Source organism: Bubalus bubalis, chromosome 13 (assembly GCF_019923935.1).
Source record: "Bubalus bubalis isolate 160015118507 breed Murrah chromosome 13, NDDB_SH_1, whole genome shotgun sequence".
In the NCBI taxonomy this organism is placed as follows: Eukaryota; Metazoa; Chordata; class Mammalia; order Artiodactyla; family Bovidae; genus Bubalus; species Bubalus bubalis.
The window spans coordinates 216,123-232,163 of NC_059169.1; the positions used below are offsets into that span (position 1 = coordinate 216,123).

Consider the following 16,041-nt stretch of genomic DNA (forward strand, 5'->3'; position numbering starts at 1 on the left):
GATTTGTAAACAGATGAGTCAGGATTCCCAGAAACGGGGCTTCCCCAGAGACGTCCTGAATGTCCTCGTGAGGCTCACGCTCACCCTGGAGGTGGCGTGTTTGGTTTTTGCAAATAGCCAGTCACTCGGGGTGACAGCAGAGGTTGGGGTCACACCCCTGGCTTTATGCTCAAGGAAATGGTGAGTAGGGGGCAGAGTTGGGGTTTGACCTCTGACCGCAACCCCCAAATCTCAGTTGCTTCTACCCATAATGCTTGGTGGATGTGCATCTCTTTGTGTGCAGGAGTGTAGGAATCAGTGTGCACACCAGTGTGATTGTGTGCATGCAAGTGTGTAGGAGTGAGTGTGCACCTGTCAGTGTGTGCTTGCAGGTGTGTGAGTGTGTGTACAAGTGTGAAGGAGTGTGTACTTATGGGTGTGTGCCTGCATGTCTGTAGGGGTGAGTGTGCATGTGTGTACGAGTGTGCAGGAACGAGTGTGCATCTGTGGGTGTGTGCCTGCAAGTGTGTAGGAATGCATGTGCACTTGTTGGATCTGTACCTGCAGGTCTGAGGGATGAGTGTACACATGTGTGTGCGTGCAAGTGTGCAGGAGTGCGTTTGCACCTGTGGGTGTGTGCCTGCAGGTCTGTAGGGGTGAGTGTGCATATGTGTATGTGTGTGCGAGTGTGTAGGAGTGAGTGTGCACCTTTCAGTGTGTGCCGGAAGTCCTGTAGGGGTGAGTGTGTGTGCAAGTGTCCAGGAGTGAGTTTGCACCTGTGGGTGTGTGCCTGCAAGTGTGTAGGAATGCATGTACACTTGTTGGATCTGTACCTGCAGGTCTGAGGGATGAGTGTACACATGTGTGTGCGTGCAAGTGTGCAGGGGTGAGTGTGCACCTGTGGGTGTGTGCCTGCAGGTCTGCAGGGTGAGTGTGCACCTGTGTGTGTGGGGTCAGCTTAGGCACACACCCCGGTGTTAATGTGCCTTTCCCACTGAGACGGGCTCTGGGCAGACGGGCTCTGAACAGGATTGCGTGCCAGGCTGTGCAGCTGGTGCAGCGACGTCCCTGGGAGGAGGGCCGATGAGCCCACGACGCGTCTCCCGTTGCGCATCCTGGGAGGCAGCATGTCGGGTTTCCTTTTCTCTGAGATGTTTGGGTGGCTGCAGTCAGGCCGTCCCCTTGCCGCTCGGAGCCTTCCGAGTGCTGGTTGGTGAGGAGGGGCGGTGCTGGCCGGCAGGTGGCTGTCTGGCAGGCAGCTGGCCCCACGTCCAGGTGCGCCTCCGAGATGCCAGGTGCAGGAGGAGCTGCTCCCCGACTAGGCTGCTGCCAGGACACCTTCGTCCCTGAGGCTCCAGAGAGAGCCCAGCATCCTGCCTTCTTCCTGATTCACAACTGGATGTGATAAAAACCCTTTAGCCTTGAACTTGGGCCTTTGGCACAGTGTGGGGCAAGTGAGTCCCTCCTCCTGCTTCCAGCCCCAGGGCCGCGGCTTCCCACCCTCCCACCCGGCGGGTCACCCTCTGTGTTCCTCCTGGGGAGCTCCACCCACTGTCCCACTGTGGCTGCTGGGCTACTGAGCCCCCGGGCCTTTAGGGGTGTCAGCCCCTCACACAAGCCCCCTCCCCAGGCCTCTCAGGGTGTCTGCCCCTCCCTGGGTCCCTCACAGGAGCCCTTGGCTAGCTCACGGCTACATGCCCATCCCTGGAAATGTGCCTAAGATTCTTGTTTCGTGAGAAGTTAGTTCACAGAGGGAGGAGCATGACCCCAGACCAGGTCTGTAGTAGGGAGAGAAGGGCGACATTCCAGAAAGAAGGGTGGAAGGGAAAGACCTGAAGACATTCGCTGACGTTCCTGAAGCCCAGCCTGTCCAGTGGGCAGAGAAATGGAGAGAGGGTCGCCCACTCGCAGAGCAGGAGCAGCAGAGCTCTGCCTGGAGAGAGGAGGTCCCGTGAAGGGCCAGGACCGCCAGGCCCCTCGAGGGGCAGAAGCCACCCAGGTGCCCGTCTGCAGGCATGAACGGGACCTCGGTCTCCCCGAGGCAGGAAGGCAGGACACTCAGACCCTCGGCGTCTGAGTGGGGTTAGGGCTCTGCTTCCAGCAAGGATGGGACAGTGGAACGCCTGCCTTCTCTCACCTCAAAGAACCAAGAGCTGACGCCATCTGCACCAGCCATGCAGATGGGGGCGGCCCCCACAGGAGGAAGCAGACGAGGTCACCGCAGGCCCACTTTTGTCCCAGACATGCATTGGTGACAGCCAGCGAGCTCCCCCAGCAGAGCCCAGGGCGAGTGAGAAGAGACACGGAGCCAGGGCGTCTTCTGCGGGGCAGCGCACTTGGTGGCACTCCCTGGACCTGCATGAATGGACAGGGTGGAGCCCCTCAGGACCAGGTGGGCAAGAAGGCTGAGGGCAAAGGGGCTGCAGAGCTGGGGGTCATTAGAGTCTCCCCTAGCCCAGTGGAGAGCACGCTCTCACTCGAACACTCAGCAGACCAAACTGTCCCCAGACGAGGCCACCAGCACCTCCCGGACAGAGCTGCAGAGCAGTCTCTTCAAACAAGAGACCACAGCCTCTGACAGCAGAGGGGCCCAGAGCCCGGGCATCGAAAATGTGAGGCTCACAGCATCCATCCAGGAGTTCAAGCAGGAGCAAGGCCTGTCCAGCAACAGACCAGGGCGACAGGTGATGGACAAGGGCAGTCCAAGAGCTGGTGGACCACGGTCCAGACCCAAAGGGAGCCAGGAGCCAGAGCAGTTGATGGAGCAAAGCCTGAGATGGGGTTTCCCTGCCTGAGGAGCACATTGGAGGCAGCACACAGGCCAGGGCTGGGAGCCCCTGCAGCGCTGGGCCCTCAGGCCCCCGAGAGCACAGACCAAGTCCCGCTTCCTGCCTGACAGGGCTGTGTAGACCTCTCTCGAGCTCCTGGGGTCGGAAGGCAGGAGATTCGCTCTGGAAACTCTGCACTGCGGACAGAGGACGTCACCTGCCGTATCATAAACAGGGCTTTGCACCTCCAAGCCAGCAGCCACTGCAGCCGCCCCCAGCAGCGCCTCCCCACAAGGGTCCCAGGGTGGACAGTCCTGGTCTCTGGCCTCAGAGAGCGGAGATGCCCCTCAGAGGAATGATCTCAGTGAGCCCAGACTCCCGCGCGTATCTTCCCATGTGTGGAAAAGCACTAAACTCCTTAACCCGGGGTGTCTGGGTTTAGTTAACAGTGGCCTTTTGATGTTCCGACCAACCTGGTCTTTGTCACAGGCGCTCCTGTGTACCCTGGCGCCTCTCACCTGTTCAGAGACGTCTAAGACACTGCATCCTGGGCTAGGTCCTCAGAAAGCCCACCACGTAAACACGACCCTCAACTCCTATGCAGTGCTTTGTTTTCAGCCAACACTGGAAGCGTGTCTGTCCTTCCCTTGGGTGCACACACACTTCTCTTGCCCCCAGGTGCTTGCTGCCCGCTGACCAGGGTGTCCATCTCTGTTTACTAGATGGGAGCCTGGGGAGTGCTTTGCAGGGACTTGTGGCTCTTGGCCTGAGCTGTTGAGACGGCTGCTCTGCCAGACCTCAGGGCGGCTGTGAGATGGCCCCTGGGCCTCAGATGCCCTCCTGACCTCCACTTCTCTCCTCAGCATCCTCGAGTGCCAGGGCCTCCCCATTGTGAACGGGCAGTGTGACCCCTACGCCACCGTGACCCTGGCGGGACCGTGCAGGCAAGTACAGCCTCAGCTGCAGGGTGGGCGAGGTCGCTGAGGTGGGGCTTCCCTCCTGAAAGCGGGTGGGCCAGGCAGGCTGTGAAGGCCTCACTTCCTTCTGTTTCCTTCATGGCCTGAAGTCTGTAAGAAGAAAGCCTTCCTGTTCTTCAAGTGGGTGTTTCTGGCTCAGTAAAGGGTCCCAATTTGCATACCATCTGGTGCTGGTGGTTGAGGCCGGGTGGTCTGTGCCCCGGGGGGCCGGGTGGTCTGTGCCCCGGGGGGCCGGGTGGTCTGTGCCCCGGGGGGCCGGGTGGTTTGTGCCCTGGAGGGCCGAGTGGCCCAGCCTTGGTGGAATCACAGTGTTTTCCATCCGATCCTTCCCCTCGAATGCAGGTCAGAAGCGAAGAAGACGAAGGTGAAGAAGAAGACCAACAACCCCCAGTTTGACGAAGTGTTTTATTTTGAGGTCGGTGTTTCAGTGGCGCAAACACAATCGATACCCACACCCCAGGGTCTTTGGCAAAAGGGCCCTTGGTCACTGCCACGGAGAGTTCTGGGGTGCTGTCCCTCACCTGGAGTCCCTCCCACCCTGCAGTGTGAACCCCCAGGAACTCCTTTCTTCCCTGGGCAGAAAGGCTGTTTGCTGCTTCCAGTTTGACCCGGTTTTGTGTTGAATGCTGACAAATCAATACTTTCCAAATTACCAAGATTTGGGGGTTTTTTGGCTGGCTTGATTTGGTTTTTTTTTTGCTCCACCCAGTCTCTCCTGAGCAGCAGAGAGAGGCTTGTTTCACCACAAGTAGTGAGGGTTTTGGGGGTGGAAGTAGTGCATTCAAACGAGAGCCCCCAGCTGCCCCTTAGAACCAGAACCACCAGTTGGCTGGTGGGTGAGGGCCAGGCTGGCACAGAACTGCCAACCACTGGCTCAGAGGTGCCAGCCCCAGTAATGCTCGAGAGGCCATTGTCCCCCTCCAAAGGCCACCATAGGTGAGCATGAGGGTCTCGCTCCCATCTCCATGGTTCACTGCCCAGCGCGGGGAGGGCGGAGCAGCCGTGCCCTTATGTGGCGACCATGGCATTGGGGCTCCCAGAGCAGAGTGGGTGCGCCACCCTCCAAGGGGCAGTGGGCAGGGATTCTGGAGTGGGGTTGGAAAGGGTGTGCATGGAGCGCTGGAGCTGTAGGAAACGAAATGCTAGGGTGGAAAGGTGTAAGGGGACTTTGCAAATGAACTTGGAGGGATGGGTCAGGATGTGCGGGGGTCACTGGCCTCTTCCACCTGGGCCCTCAAAAGGATGGGCAACGGTGGCCTCATTGGGTGGCTGTGGAGGCCTGGAGGCACAGCCTGAGAGCCTGGGTGAAGAACCTGTGCCATTCTGGGATGTGCTTGTTGTAGCCAGGAGGAAAAGGAGGCCAGCCCTCCCTCACGGGGTACATCTGCAAGGCTGTGCAGGAGTGAGCCAGCAGCCAGGGGCAGTGGAGGCCTGACGCTCGCTCTCCGTGCCCGCAGGTGACCAGGCCCTGCAGCTACAGCCGCAAGTCCCACTTCGACTTCGAGGACGAGGATGTGGACAAACTGGAAATCCGGTGTGTGAGGGCATTTGGGGTCAAGATTCCCAGGCAGTGCGCTTGGGCTCCTGCCACCTGCTGGGCCCTTGTGCTGTGTTTGGAAACTGGGCGACACCCATGAAGCTTATGGTGAACGGTGTTGGATCGCGACCTCCAAAGATTCAGCTTCAGGACCGGGGACCAGGCTTGATCACTCAGAGCTCTGTGTGGCACGAATTCTATTACAGTGAAAAAGGAGAGAGAAAGCTTCTGACACAGACATCAGAAGGGGGACAGGGAGTACCCCCCTCGCAAGTCTGATCAAGGCTTTAAGTACTTTAGCCAGACCCACTTGCACAGCATACTCTTAAGATAGCAAGGTTAGTCAGAAGGTTCCTGTTAGGAGGAAGAAACGTGTCCTTGAGCAAGATACCGTTGTTATGTAATCATTAGTACAGCGCTTAAGGAAAAGCATGCCTTTGAGCAAGATGAATTGTTCTGTGTGGTTGTGTAAAAAGTTAGCCTTAAAGATTGTCGTCATAACAACTCAGAGTTTAAGAAAAAACGTCTTATGTGACTAAGACAGAGCAATGTAGAAAGAAATGTTTGTCCCTTTCTCCTCCTCGAGGGCCCCGGACTCCTTGCCAACCTACCTAAGATGTAACTGTCTCATCTACAGACAGGAGCCTCAGTTTTCTGGATCATTTTAGCACGAGGATGCTGGGAGGTGGTAGAGGACACATGGTCTGTGTCCACTTTGCAGTGTCTTCCCGGGTGCAGTGCAAAGGTTCCAAGCCCCTCTCTGAGTGAGGCCTGGCCTGGCACACGGTTCCACTGCTTCAGGACCCCGCGCTGGGGCCTCTAGCTCAAGGTCCGGCATCCTCTGGGCCTCGCCAGCCCTCTTGCCTCTGTGGCTGCAGCTCCACCCCCTGTGTCTGGGGACAGATCATAAGCCTGAGTCTGGGGTGGCCACAGTGGGTCTGACCACCATGCTCATGAGAACCATAGGGCTTCTCTAGATTTGACACCGTTTAAGTTTGTTTTCCTGTGCATCAGGATTTCCCTTGAAGCCTGAGGTTCTGACACTCAGTTGGGGGCAGGCTGGTGTCTGTCCTGCAAGCCCAGCCTCCACGTAGCAACAGGCCATGGGCTGGGGCTTTGGGCGAGCCACTCCCCCTCCAAGGCCTGAGCGCTTGGACCTCAGGCTTCAGCTCAGAGTGGCCTGTGGGCCTGTCCTGCCCCAGATCTGGGCTTCAGGGCTCCCGTTGCCCGGCCACCTGGTAAGAGGCCCCATGCCTTCTGCCTTCCAGGGTGGACCTGTGGAACGCCAGCAACCTGAAGTTCGGGGACGAGTTCCTGGGGGAGCTGAGGGTCCCGCTGAAGGTGCTGCGGCAGTCCAGCCCCCACGAAGCCTGGTGAGGCCCCCACAGCCTGGCAGCTCGACAGTGGCCTCACCGCCCTGCCCCACCGCTGGGGTGGGGGCAGGCACAGATCACTCGCCTCACGCCTCACCCCAGAGCCCACTCACCTGTGAGCATGTGGGCAGACGGTGCTGTGCCCCAGGGAGCGTCCGTCCCAGGAAACTGGAATTCCTGTTTTGGTTCCCAGGCGGCCCTGCTTGACCAACAGCCTGGCCTTGGGATAGGGCTGGGCGGGAGGCCTGCTGGTGGTCCGTGCCTCAGCTGCTTCATACCTCAGGCTGCCTGGCATGGGCGCTCAGGGCCGCTGGGTGCTGCAAGGCCACGGGTGGGCCGGGAGGACAAGGGTATCCGTCAGGAGCACCGCTGTGTGCCCCTGTGCCTGGGGCCACCCAGCCCATAGTACAAGCCCTCCCTCCCCACTAACGTCCATTCCTGAGGGTCTCTCCACCCAGGGCTGCTCAGTGATGGCCATTTTCCAGGGTCAGTCTCCAGGGTAAATGGTTTTACTGCAGTCTCCTGCACTGCTCACGGCCCTGCCTGTTCCTCCCACTCCCACACCCCCTTCTGAGTCTGTGGCTCTGTGATCAGCCCAAAGTGAGCGACCATGGGGGCTACCCCCCACGCAGACTCTGTGGGGGGCGTCAGGTGGGGGACCCTCCAGGTGCAGGGACTCTGTGGGAGGGGTCAGGGGGCGGCCACTGAAGGGTGGGGATGCGGCGGGGGTGTCCTGCAGAGTGTCCACGAGTCCCCTCACCTCAGACGCTGACCCAACCCGTGTCAGGAGGCCTGCTGCAGCAGGGTCCCTGGGCAGCGGCGGCCTCATGCCGCCCGTCTGTGGGTCCCGCACCAGGTACTTCCTTCAGCCTCGGGACAACGGCAGCAAGAGCTTGAAGCCAGGGGATCTGGGCTCCCTGCGCTTGAATGTGGTCTACACGGAAGACCATGTTTTCTCCTCCGACTACTACAGCCCCCTGAGGGAACTGCTGCTGAAGTCGGCGGATGTGGAGGTACCTGCATGGCCCCCCCACGGCCCTGCCCGCCTCCACCCGGCACCTGGCAGCCTCCCCCCACCCCCGCCCCTCAGCCTGGACCTCCCAGCCTGCCTAGTGCTCAGGACTGTCTGTGTCTCCCTTTACTGGGGGTGGGGACCCCACAGCCCACAGGAGAGCCAGGGGAACACCACAGCCCACACAGGAGCCATGGGAACCCCACATCCCCCATGGGAGCCCCAGGAATCGTACACCCCACACAAGAGCCACAGAAACCCCCACCCCACACACAAAAGCCATGGGGACCCCCCCACACCCCCACACGAGAGCCACAGGGACCCCCACACCCCCACACGAGAGCCTCGGGAACCCCACACCCCACATGAGAGCCATGGGAACCCCCACACCCCAACACGAGAGCCACGGGGACCCTCACCCTCCACATGAGAGCCATGGGAACCCCCACACCCCAACATGTGAGCCATGGGAACCCCACACCCCCACGTGTGAGCCATGGGAAACCTCACACCTCACACGAGAGCCACGGGAACCCCAAACCCCCACACGAGAGCCACAGGAACCCCCACACTCCCACACAAGAGCCATGGGGACCCCCACACCTATGTGAGAGCCATGGGAACCCCACACCCCCCACAAAAGCCACAGGGACCCCCCACACCCCCACACGAGAACCACGGGGACCCCCACCCTCCACACGAGAGCCACGGGGACCCCCACACCCCCACACGAGAGCACGGGGACCCCCGCACCCCACAGGAGAGCCATGGGAACCACCACACCTATGTGAGAGCCATGGGAACCCCACATCCCCCATGGGAGCCCCAGGAATTGTACACCCCACACAAGAGCCACAGGAACCCCCACACCACCACATGAGAGCCACGGGAACCCCCACACCTATGTGAGAGCCTCAGGAACCCCACACCCCCACGTGTGAGCCACGGGAAACCTCACACCTCACACGAGAGCCATGGGAACCCCACACCCCCACAGGAGAGCCACGGGAACCCCCACACCCCACAAGAGATCCACGGGAACCACCACACCTATGTGAGAGCCACGGGAACCCCACATCCCCCACGGGAGCCACAGGAATCGTATACCCCACACGAGAGCCACAGGAACCCCACCCCCCACACAAAAGCCACGGGGACCCCCCCCACACCCCCACACGAGAGCCACGGGGACCCCCACCCTCCACACAAGAGCCACGGGAACCCCACGCCCCTACACGAGAGCCACGGGAACCCCACACGAGAGCCACAGGAACCCACATCCCCACACAAAAGCCACGGGGACCCCCACACCCCCACACGAGAGCCACGGGGACCCCCACCCTCCACACAGAGCCACGGGAACCCATCAGGCCTGAGACTTGCGGTTTCTCTGACTGTGACCCCAGAGTCGCGGGCGGGCCCTCTGCGCAGCGGCTGGTGCTGCGTGTGGGTGGTGGGTGTGGCTCCTGGAGTGGGCCGGCAGGCAGGGGCTCACTTCCCGCACCCTGCCCCAGCCTGTCTCCGCATCGGCGGCCCACATCCTGGGCGAGGTCTGCAGGGAGAAGCAGGAGGCGGCCATCCCGCTGGTGCGGCTCTTCCTGCATTACGGCCGGGTGGTGCCCTTCATCAGTGCCATCGCCAGCGCCGAGGTCCGCAGGACCCAGTGAGTGCCAGCTGGGCCTGAGACCCTCTGGGGTCCTGGCCTGCCGAGGGGCAGGGCGGGGGCCCAGGGAGCTGGAGGGAGCCACGCAGACTTCACCAACGCGCTGGCTCTTTCACAACTGTGCCTTTCCTCCTGGAAACAAGGTGGGGGGCGGGCGAGCCGGGAGCTGGGTGCCTGGGGGAAGCTCAGTTCCAAGGTCTGGGCTGCGGGGTCAGCAAGAAGCCTGCATCAGGGGCCAGGTCCCTGCTCCCCGGGGCCTGCCACTGTTCTGGGAGGTGGGCTCTGCTGGGACCAACAGCTCAGAAAGATCCATACGTGTCTGTGGAGATGTGGCGAGGCCACCCTTTGCCCCTGGGGCCGTCATGAGTCCCTGAAGACCAGATGTGGCTTTTGAAGTGCAGAGCCCTGGGGGCCCCGTGGTGGCCATAGTGGTGGGGGGTTAGTTATGCAGCAGGCAGGCCTGGACCCCTGGCTGCTGCAAGGCGTTCGTTGGTCAGGGCAGCCCCCCACTCCCTGGACACCTCCCTATCCATGCTGTTTTCTAGGGACCCCAATACAATCTTCCGAGGGAACTCGCTGACATCCAAGTGCATCGATGAGACGATGAAGCTGGCAGGCATGCAGTACCTACACGTCACCCTGAAACCCACCATAGAGGAGGTGAGGGCCCGCAGGAGGGGAGGCTGGGTGCCCCCGGAACCCAGAGCTGTCGCCGCCACGCCAGCCTCCCAGCCTCCCGAGGGTGCCTCCAAGCATCCCAGAGTCTCCCTCATTTTTCAAATTAAAAAAATACTTCAGAAAGTCCATTGTTCCGCTCATACAGGAGGACCCAGGGAGGAACCTCCCTCCCCAGTCCTGGAGGCCGTTCCTCCGGGTCCCCTTTCTGGGAGGGGCATTTCCTCAGCACAGTTTAACAAGAAACGGGTCCTTTGCATTGAGCGGACGGAGGCTAGATTCCTGTTTGCTCTGTGAACCGAGCCCTGAGGGCGCCCTGAGGTGTGAGCCAGGCCCTGAGGGCGCCGTGAGGCATTCCGTGAGTGAACCCGTGGGAGCTCACAGGATCTCTGCCCACCTGGGCCCCAGCTCAGTTCACATGTGGCTTGTCCCGAATGCCCTTTGTAGATTTGCCAGAGTCATAAGTCCTGTGAGATCGACCCCGTGAGGCTGAAGGACGGCGAGAGCCTGGAGAGCAACATGGTGAGACCCAAGCGCCCTGCCACGTGCTTGGGATGGGTGGGGCTGTGGGACTCCAGGCACCTGAACTGCAGCGCTGTGGGGGCCACCCAGGCACCAGCCACCACACTCTGCTCCAGGCCCGGCCCGCGGCTCAGGCGGATCACACTGTCTGTGCCTCTAAAGAGCCCAGAGGGGTCCTGGCCTTCGGAGGTCACATCCCGTGGTGCCATCTATGGGCCCTTGATCAGCAGGGAGAGGGCCACAATGCGCCTCTCCGCCCTCCCTGGTTGGATGCGGGGTCTGGACTCCACAGCACGCTGGCCCTGACCCATGGTGGGAAGCCTGTTGCCCGAGGGCCCTGGGTGAGCGGCCGGCTCCGCAGCCCTGGGAGGGCTGGGTGCAGCCGGCACTGCCCTCCACCTTTGCAGGAGAACCTGCGGCAGTTTGTGGACCGCGTGTTCAGCGTCATCACCAAATCGGGGGTGAGCTGCCCCACCGTCATGTGTGACATCTTCTTCTCCCTGCGGGAGGCGGCCGCCAAGCGCTTCCAGGGTGAGTGCTCGTGGGCCTCTTGTGGAGAGGCCTCCAGGCCGCAGAGGACTCACAGGTCCCGTGGGTTAGGGCTCCAGCCGTTGCTGCTGGGAGGGGTCAGCCACCAGCATGGAGGGCTCCCTGTCTGCACCCCCAGCTCGCACCTCCCCCGTCTACACTCCCCTGTCTACACCCGCCCCTGGGGGAGCCAGGCCCCAGCGCTGCCTGGGGAATCGTAGCTCGCAGCTGAGCTTTGTCCCTGTGGCTCCCGTTTTCTTCCCTGGCCCGGTTTCTCCCTATGGCTCCAGAAGCCCAGACGAGTCTGTCTCCACCACAGATGACTTGGACGTGCGGTACACAGCTGTGAGCAGCTTCATTTTCCTGCGGTTCTTCGCTCCAGCCATCCTGTCCCCCAACCTCTTCCAGCTCACGCCCCACCACACGGTGAGTGAGCCTCAAACACAGCACGGAGCACTAGTCAGCCAGACCTGGCCAGCCACCCTGACCCGCGCAGCCCTCCTGACCCACCCAGCCGCCCTGACCCGCCTGGCTCTCGTGACCTGCCCAGCCCTCCTGACCCGCCCAGCCGCCCTGACCCGCCTGGCTCTCATGACCTGCCCAGCAGCCCTGACCCACCCGGCCCTCCTGACCCGCCCGGCCACCCTGACCCACCCGGCCCTCCTGACCCGCCCGGCCACCCTGACCCACCCGGCCCTCCTGACCCGGCCAGGCATCCTGACCCGCCCAGCCCTCCTGATCTGTCCTGCTGCCCTGACCCTCCCAGCCGCCCTGACCCACCCCGCCCTCCTGACCCACCCATCCCTCCTAACCTGTCCAGCCGCCCTGACCCGTCCCGCCCCTCAGACCAGGAGGGGTTAGGGAAGGTGCTGCTAGCCGAGTAGGGGAAGGTGCAGAGACAGCTCCACGTGATGACTGGATTATGGATGAGCCACAGGCCCTCAAGTCCTTATCTCAGGGAGGTGCTGAGACATTCTGATCTAAGTCATGTCATTAAAACCATCGGATGGTGTGACCAGGGCTTCAGCTGAGGGCTGATGCCACCCCACCCTCCATGCGAAGACAGAGTGTTCCTGACCTTGGGTATATTCAGGCCAGGTGGTCAGCATGGACTTTTGAACTCCCTCCATGACCGTGAGTGAGGCCCACGCCCTCATGGACAAAGTGCCAGGCGGCCCCCGCCCTTGGTGGAAAGCCCAGGGTGCTGGCCCATTCCTGGGTTTGAGTCCAGCCTGTGAGCGGTGTCGGGGGCGAGGGGCCCCTGGGCAGGGTCCTGGGAGACATGGCCAGAGATCCCCTTGGCTGGCAGCACGGGGTGTGGGTGGCCCGAGGGCCCGCCTCTTCAGCAGTTCCCAGACTGGACAGGTGGAGGGTCTACAGGGACCTGTGAATCCAGCACTTCTGGGCTTAGCTGCTCCCTCACGGATGACACTCGTGACGGGACAGCCTTTAGGGATGTCCTTCCTTTTGTTGGTGGCAGTTCTGGGCTCAGTCACAACTCATCTGAGAGACTGTCACCTCCCGTCTCCGGCAGGACCCACAGACGTCGAGGACGCTGACCCTTGTTTCGAAGACCATTCAGACTCTAGGCAGTCTGTCCAAGTCCAAGTCTGTGAGTCACTGACTTTAATTCTCTTTTCAACACGAAGGAGGACGTGGAGTAATAGGGTGAGGAGAGTCGCAACCTGGCCTCCCCATGTGAGGCTGTAAGAGCACCTTTGGGAGGAACAGGGTAACAGCAGGTGGCGGTGGCATCCCCTGAAGGTGTGACGTCCCCCATGGGTGGTGATGTCACGTCACCTATACACAGTGACCGTCCCGTTGGGCTGTGACGTCACCTGTGCGTGCTGACTGTCCTGCAGGTGGTGACGGCCCCCGTGGGCTGTGATGTCACCTGTGCGTGCTGACTGTCCCCTGTAAGTGGCTGGCACTTCCACTGCTGTATGTGGATCTGCAGACGTGTGCCCTTGGCACAGACACTGCCCAGCCCCACTGCACAGCTGGGCGTTCTCAGCCTGAGCGTTTTAAGGAAGTTGGGGTGCCGCCCAGTGACCAAAGCCTTGTCCACACACAGCTAGAGGCAGCCGCTCCTTCCCCAGGCCCGCGCTCATCCGTCTTCCCCTCACCGGGCTCCCTCGAGACTGGCGTGCAGGGCCGGGGAGTCTGCACGTGAGGCAGCTGTGCGGGGGCCAGTGGCGCAGCCTCTCCTCGGAGGCGGGCCCGTCGGGCTCTGCTGGGAAAGGGTTGAGCCGCGACTCACAGGGCCCCCGCCCCTGCCCTTCTCCTGAGTTCACGGCCCTGCGTGCCCCCCCGCCCCCAGCCCTGCAGACAGCAGCCCCGCCCTTCTACTGAGTTCACGGTCCCACGTGCCCCTGGCCCCAGCCCCCACCCCCAGCCCCGCAGACAGCAGCCCCAGCCCTTCTCCTGAGTTCACGGCCCTGCGTGCCCCCCCGCCCCCGGCCCTGCAGACAGCAGCCCCTGCAGGCCAGTCAGCTTTCTCAGAACCTAAGTGACATACACAGAAGCAGACCAAAGCCCCACACTCTGTCCGTCCGTCAGCCCAGCATCTGTCAGCCGAAGCAATGAGCGGGCCCCTGCAGGGCTGAGGTCCACACAGACCCCCTTGTAATAAAATGACTCATGTGGACAGAGGCCCGTAGGTTCCTCCTGCTGTTGACCTGACTCCTGAAAGTGAGAACCTCCCCATCCCAGCAATGCATCTGGGAGCCACATGCCCGCAAAGGGTGTTGAGTCATGCGTAACAGGTCTCACCCAGGACCAGGACCCCGTGTAGTTGGCATTTGAAGCACAGCTTGAGTGGAGCCCCTCCTGTGGTGTGCGGCAGGCCTCAGCAGCAGGGGGTACCTGCGCTTCACGCTGCTGGAAAGAGATGCCAGCCTCCTGTGGTCAGCTCCGAGCTGAGGCTTGTTGCATCCACGCTCCAGGTCTTTCAGGTTTGGGCCAAGCGACCTCAGGCTTCGTTTAAGTGACTTTTTCTGTCTTAGGCCAGTTTTAAGGAGTCCTACATGGCTGCATTCTACGAATTTTTCAACGAGCAGAAGTACGCTGACGCGGTGAAAAACGTAAGTCTCAGCATCAATTACCCAGACTCACAGAGGCCGAGGTGGGTGATTTGTGGGAGGCCCAGCTGAGCAGGGAGGCCCCGCGGGGCCAAACCCAGAGGTGGGAGGGAGCCGGAGCGGCTTCGAGCTCGGGGAGAGGGGAGGGTGAACCTCCCTGAGTCACCTGGGGCCTGTCGGCTCTCAGGAGCAGCAGCAGCTCTGGGTGCGGGAGGCCTTCCAAGGAGGGGCAGGCTCGGGGGGGTGCCCGGCCTCCGTGGTTCCCTGAGGGGCTCTGCCTGCACCCGCGCTCAGACCCACCTCTTCTCTGGCTGCAGGAGGAGACACAGGGTGCCTGGGCAGTTCTCACAGCTTCCTCTTAACTGTCTGCTTTCTGTCCCACTTCAGTTCCTGGATTTGATCTCATCCTCCGGGAGGAGAGACCCCAAGAGCGTGCAGCAGCCCATCCTGCTTAAGGAAGGGTGAGGTGGCGGGAGGGAGGCTCAGGGACAGGGGGCCTGCCCGCAGGGCCAGGGGCGTCCAGAACTGCCTGGGGCCTTGGTCTGTGGCTCTGAGACACCTCAGGGCTGCTCCCCTGTGCTTGTTCTCCGCTGAGGCTGCGAGGGGAGGAATGCCCGTCTGTGGGCAGGGAGCGGGAGGAGACTGAACGGCCCCCGAGTAGTCAGAGGCTTCTGCCCGGTGGGTCCCTCACCAGAGTCTGAGGGCCCCCTGCCCTCCATCAGCCCCCCAGGCAGCAGAGTCTGAGGGCCCCCTGCCCTCCATCAGCCCCCCACGCAGCAGAGTCTGAGGGCCCCCTGCCCTCCATCAGCCCCCCACGCAGCAGAGTCTGAGGGCCCCCTGCCCTCCATCAGCCCCCCACGCAGCAGAGTCTGAGGGCCCCCTGCCCTCCATCAGCCCCCCAGGCAGAAGCGTCCCCCGCCGGGGCTCAGAGCACAGGACGCAGCCCAGAGCAGCTGGCTTTCTGCTGTCTCTGCCTCCAGAACAGGCTTGCGGGGCTGGGACCTACTGCCGCACGGGCTCTGGGGGCACCTTTAGTCCACGTTTTCAGGGCAGGAGGTGGGGGCTCCTTGTTGGAGCTCTGGTAGACCAGAGTTGTCAGCAACTCGCAACCTGAGGTTGACCGTTGACACCAGCACAGGGGCTAAAATTCTCAAAAGTAGAGGCCTTCATCTTCTGATTCTTAAATCCTGTCCCTTGGAAATAAGATACTGAAACCCCATAGTCTGCATCAAATGTCACAGGAGTGAAACTGGTGAGCTGTTCTGATTTTGTGACTTTGGCCTGCGGGGGCAGGCAGGCAGGTGCCCTGGCCCAGCCCTTGGCCACTCAACCACCAGACTGTCCTGTTCACGACAGGTTCATGATTAAGAGGGCACAAGGGAGAAAACGATTTGGGATGAAGAATTTTAAGAAAAGATGGTTCCGCCTGACAAACCATGAATTTACCTACCAGAAAAGCAAAGGTAACAAGAAAAGGTCACTTTTTAGGTCACATATTTTATTCCAAGGGACCAGAGCCTCCTCTTGGGCCCCGTGGGGTCCAGATTGCTTTTGGGGTGAGCACTTCCTCACACGGGAGGCGGGGGCTCCAAGAGGGTGGCTTGGGTGGCGTGGGGAGCGGTCGGCCCTCCATGGCTGAGCGTGGGGGGGTCAAGGTCTCGGGGCAGACACTTTTGTCCCATGTGGGTGGCCCGGTCTGGATGGTGGGCATCCCCAGGGGACTCGAGGCCTGTGGGAGCCCGCGGGGAGACCTGCAGGGAGACCGGCCCCCCTGGCGCTCACGGCGCGCTCTGCCGCAGGGGACCCGCCTCTCTGCAGTATCCCCCTCGAGAACATCCTGGCCGTGGAGGCGCTGGAGGAGGAGTCCTTCAAGATGAAGAACGTGAGTCCCCGCCCCGCCCCCGCCCCTGGTCCTGGTCTGTTCCTG

The 16,041-nt window shown here is 61.7% G+C and overlaps 1 protein-coding gene across 7 annotated transcripts in view; it reads left to right on the forward strand.

The window, feature by feature from the left end:
* Positions 1 to 16,041, forward strand: part of RASA3 (RAS p21 protein activator 3) — an 83,617-nt gene that overhangs the window by 55,017 nt on the left and 12,559 nt on the right. For all 7 annotated transcript variants that reach the window (XM_045162487.1, XM_045162488.1, XM_006076609.4 and 4 more), the window contains 15 exons: positions 3,611 to 3,691; positions 4,067 to 4,139; positions 5,182 to 5,258; positions 6,530 to 6,634; positions 7,491 to 7,647; positions 9,161 to 9,309; positions 9,855 to 9,969; positions 10,432 to 10,506; positions 10,914 to 11,037; positions 11,354 to 11,460; positions 12,569 to 12,646; positions 14,040 to 14,117; positions 14,502 to 14,575; positions 15,471 to 15,577; positions 15,914 to 15,996. In XM_045162487.1, coding sequence (XP_045018422.1) covers positions 3,611 to 3,691; positions 4,067 to 4,139; positions 5,182 to 5,258; positions 6,530 to 6,634; positions 7,491 to 7,647; positions 9,161 to 9,309; positions 9,855 to 9,969; positions 10,432 to 10,506; positions 10,914 to 11,037; positions 11,354 to 11,460; positions 12,569 to 12,646; positions 14,040 to 14,117; positions 14,502 to 14,575; positions 15,471 to 15,577; positions 15,914 to 15,996 — 1,483 coding nt within the window. The remainder of the gene's footprint in view (positions 1 to 3,610; positions 3,692 to 4,066; positions 4,140 to 5,181; positions 5,259 to 6,529; positions 6,635 to 7,490; positions 7,648 to 9,160; positions 9,310 to 9,854; positions 9,970 to 10,431; positions 10,507 to 10,913; positions 11,038 to 11,353; positions 11,461 to 12,568; positions 12,647 to 14,039; positions 14,118 to 14,501; positions 14,576 to 15,470; positions 15,578 to 15,913; positions 15,997 to 16,041) is intronic.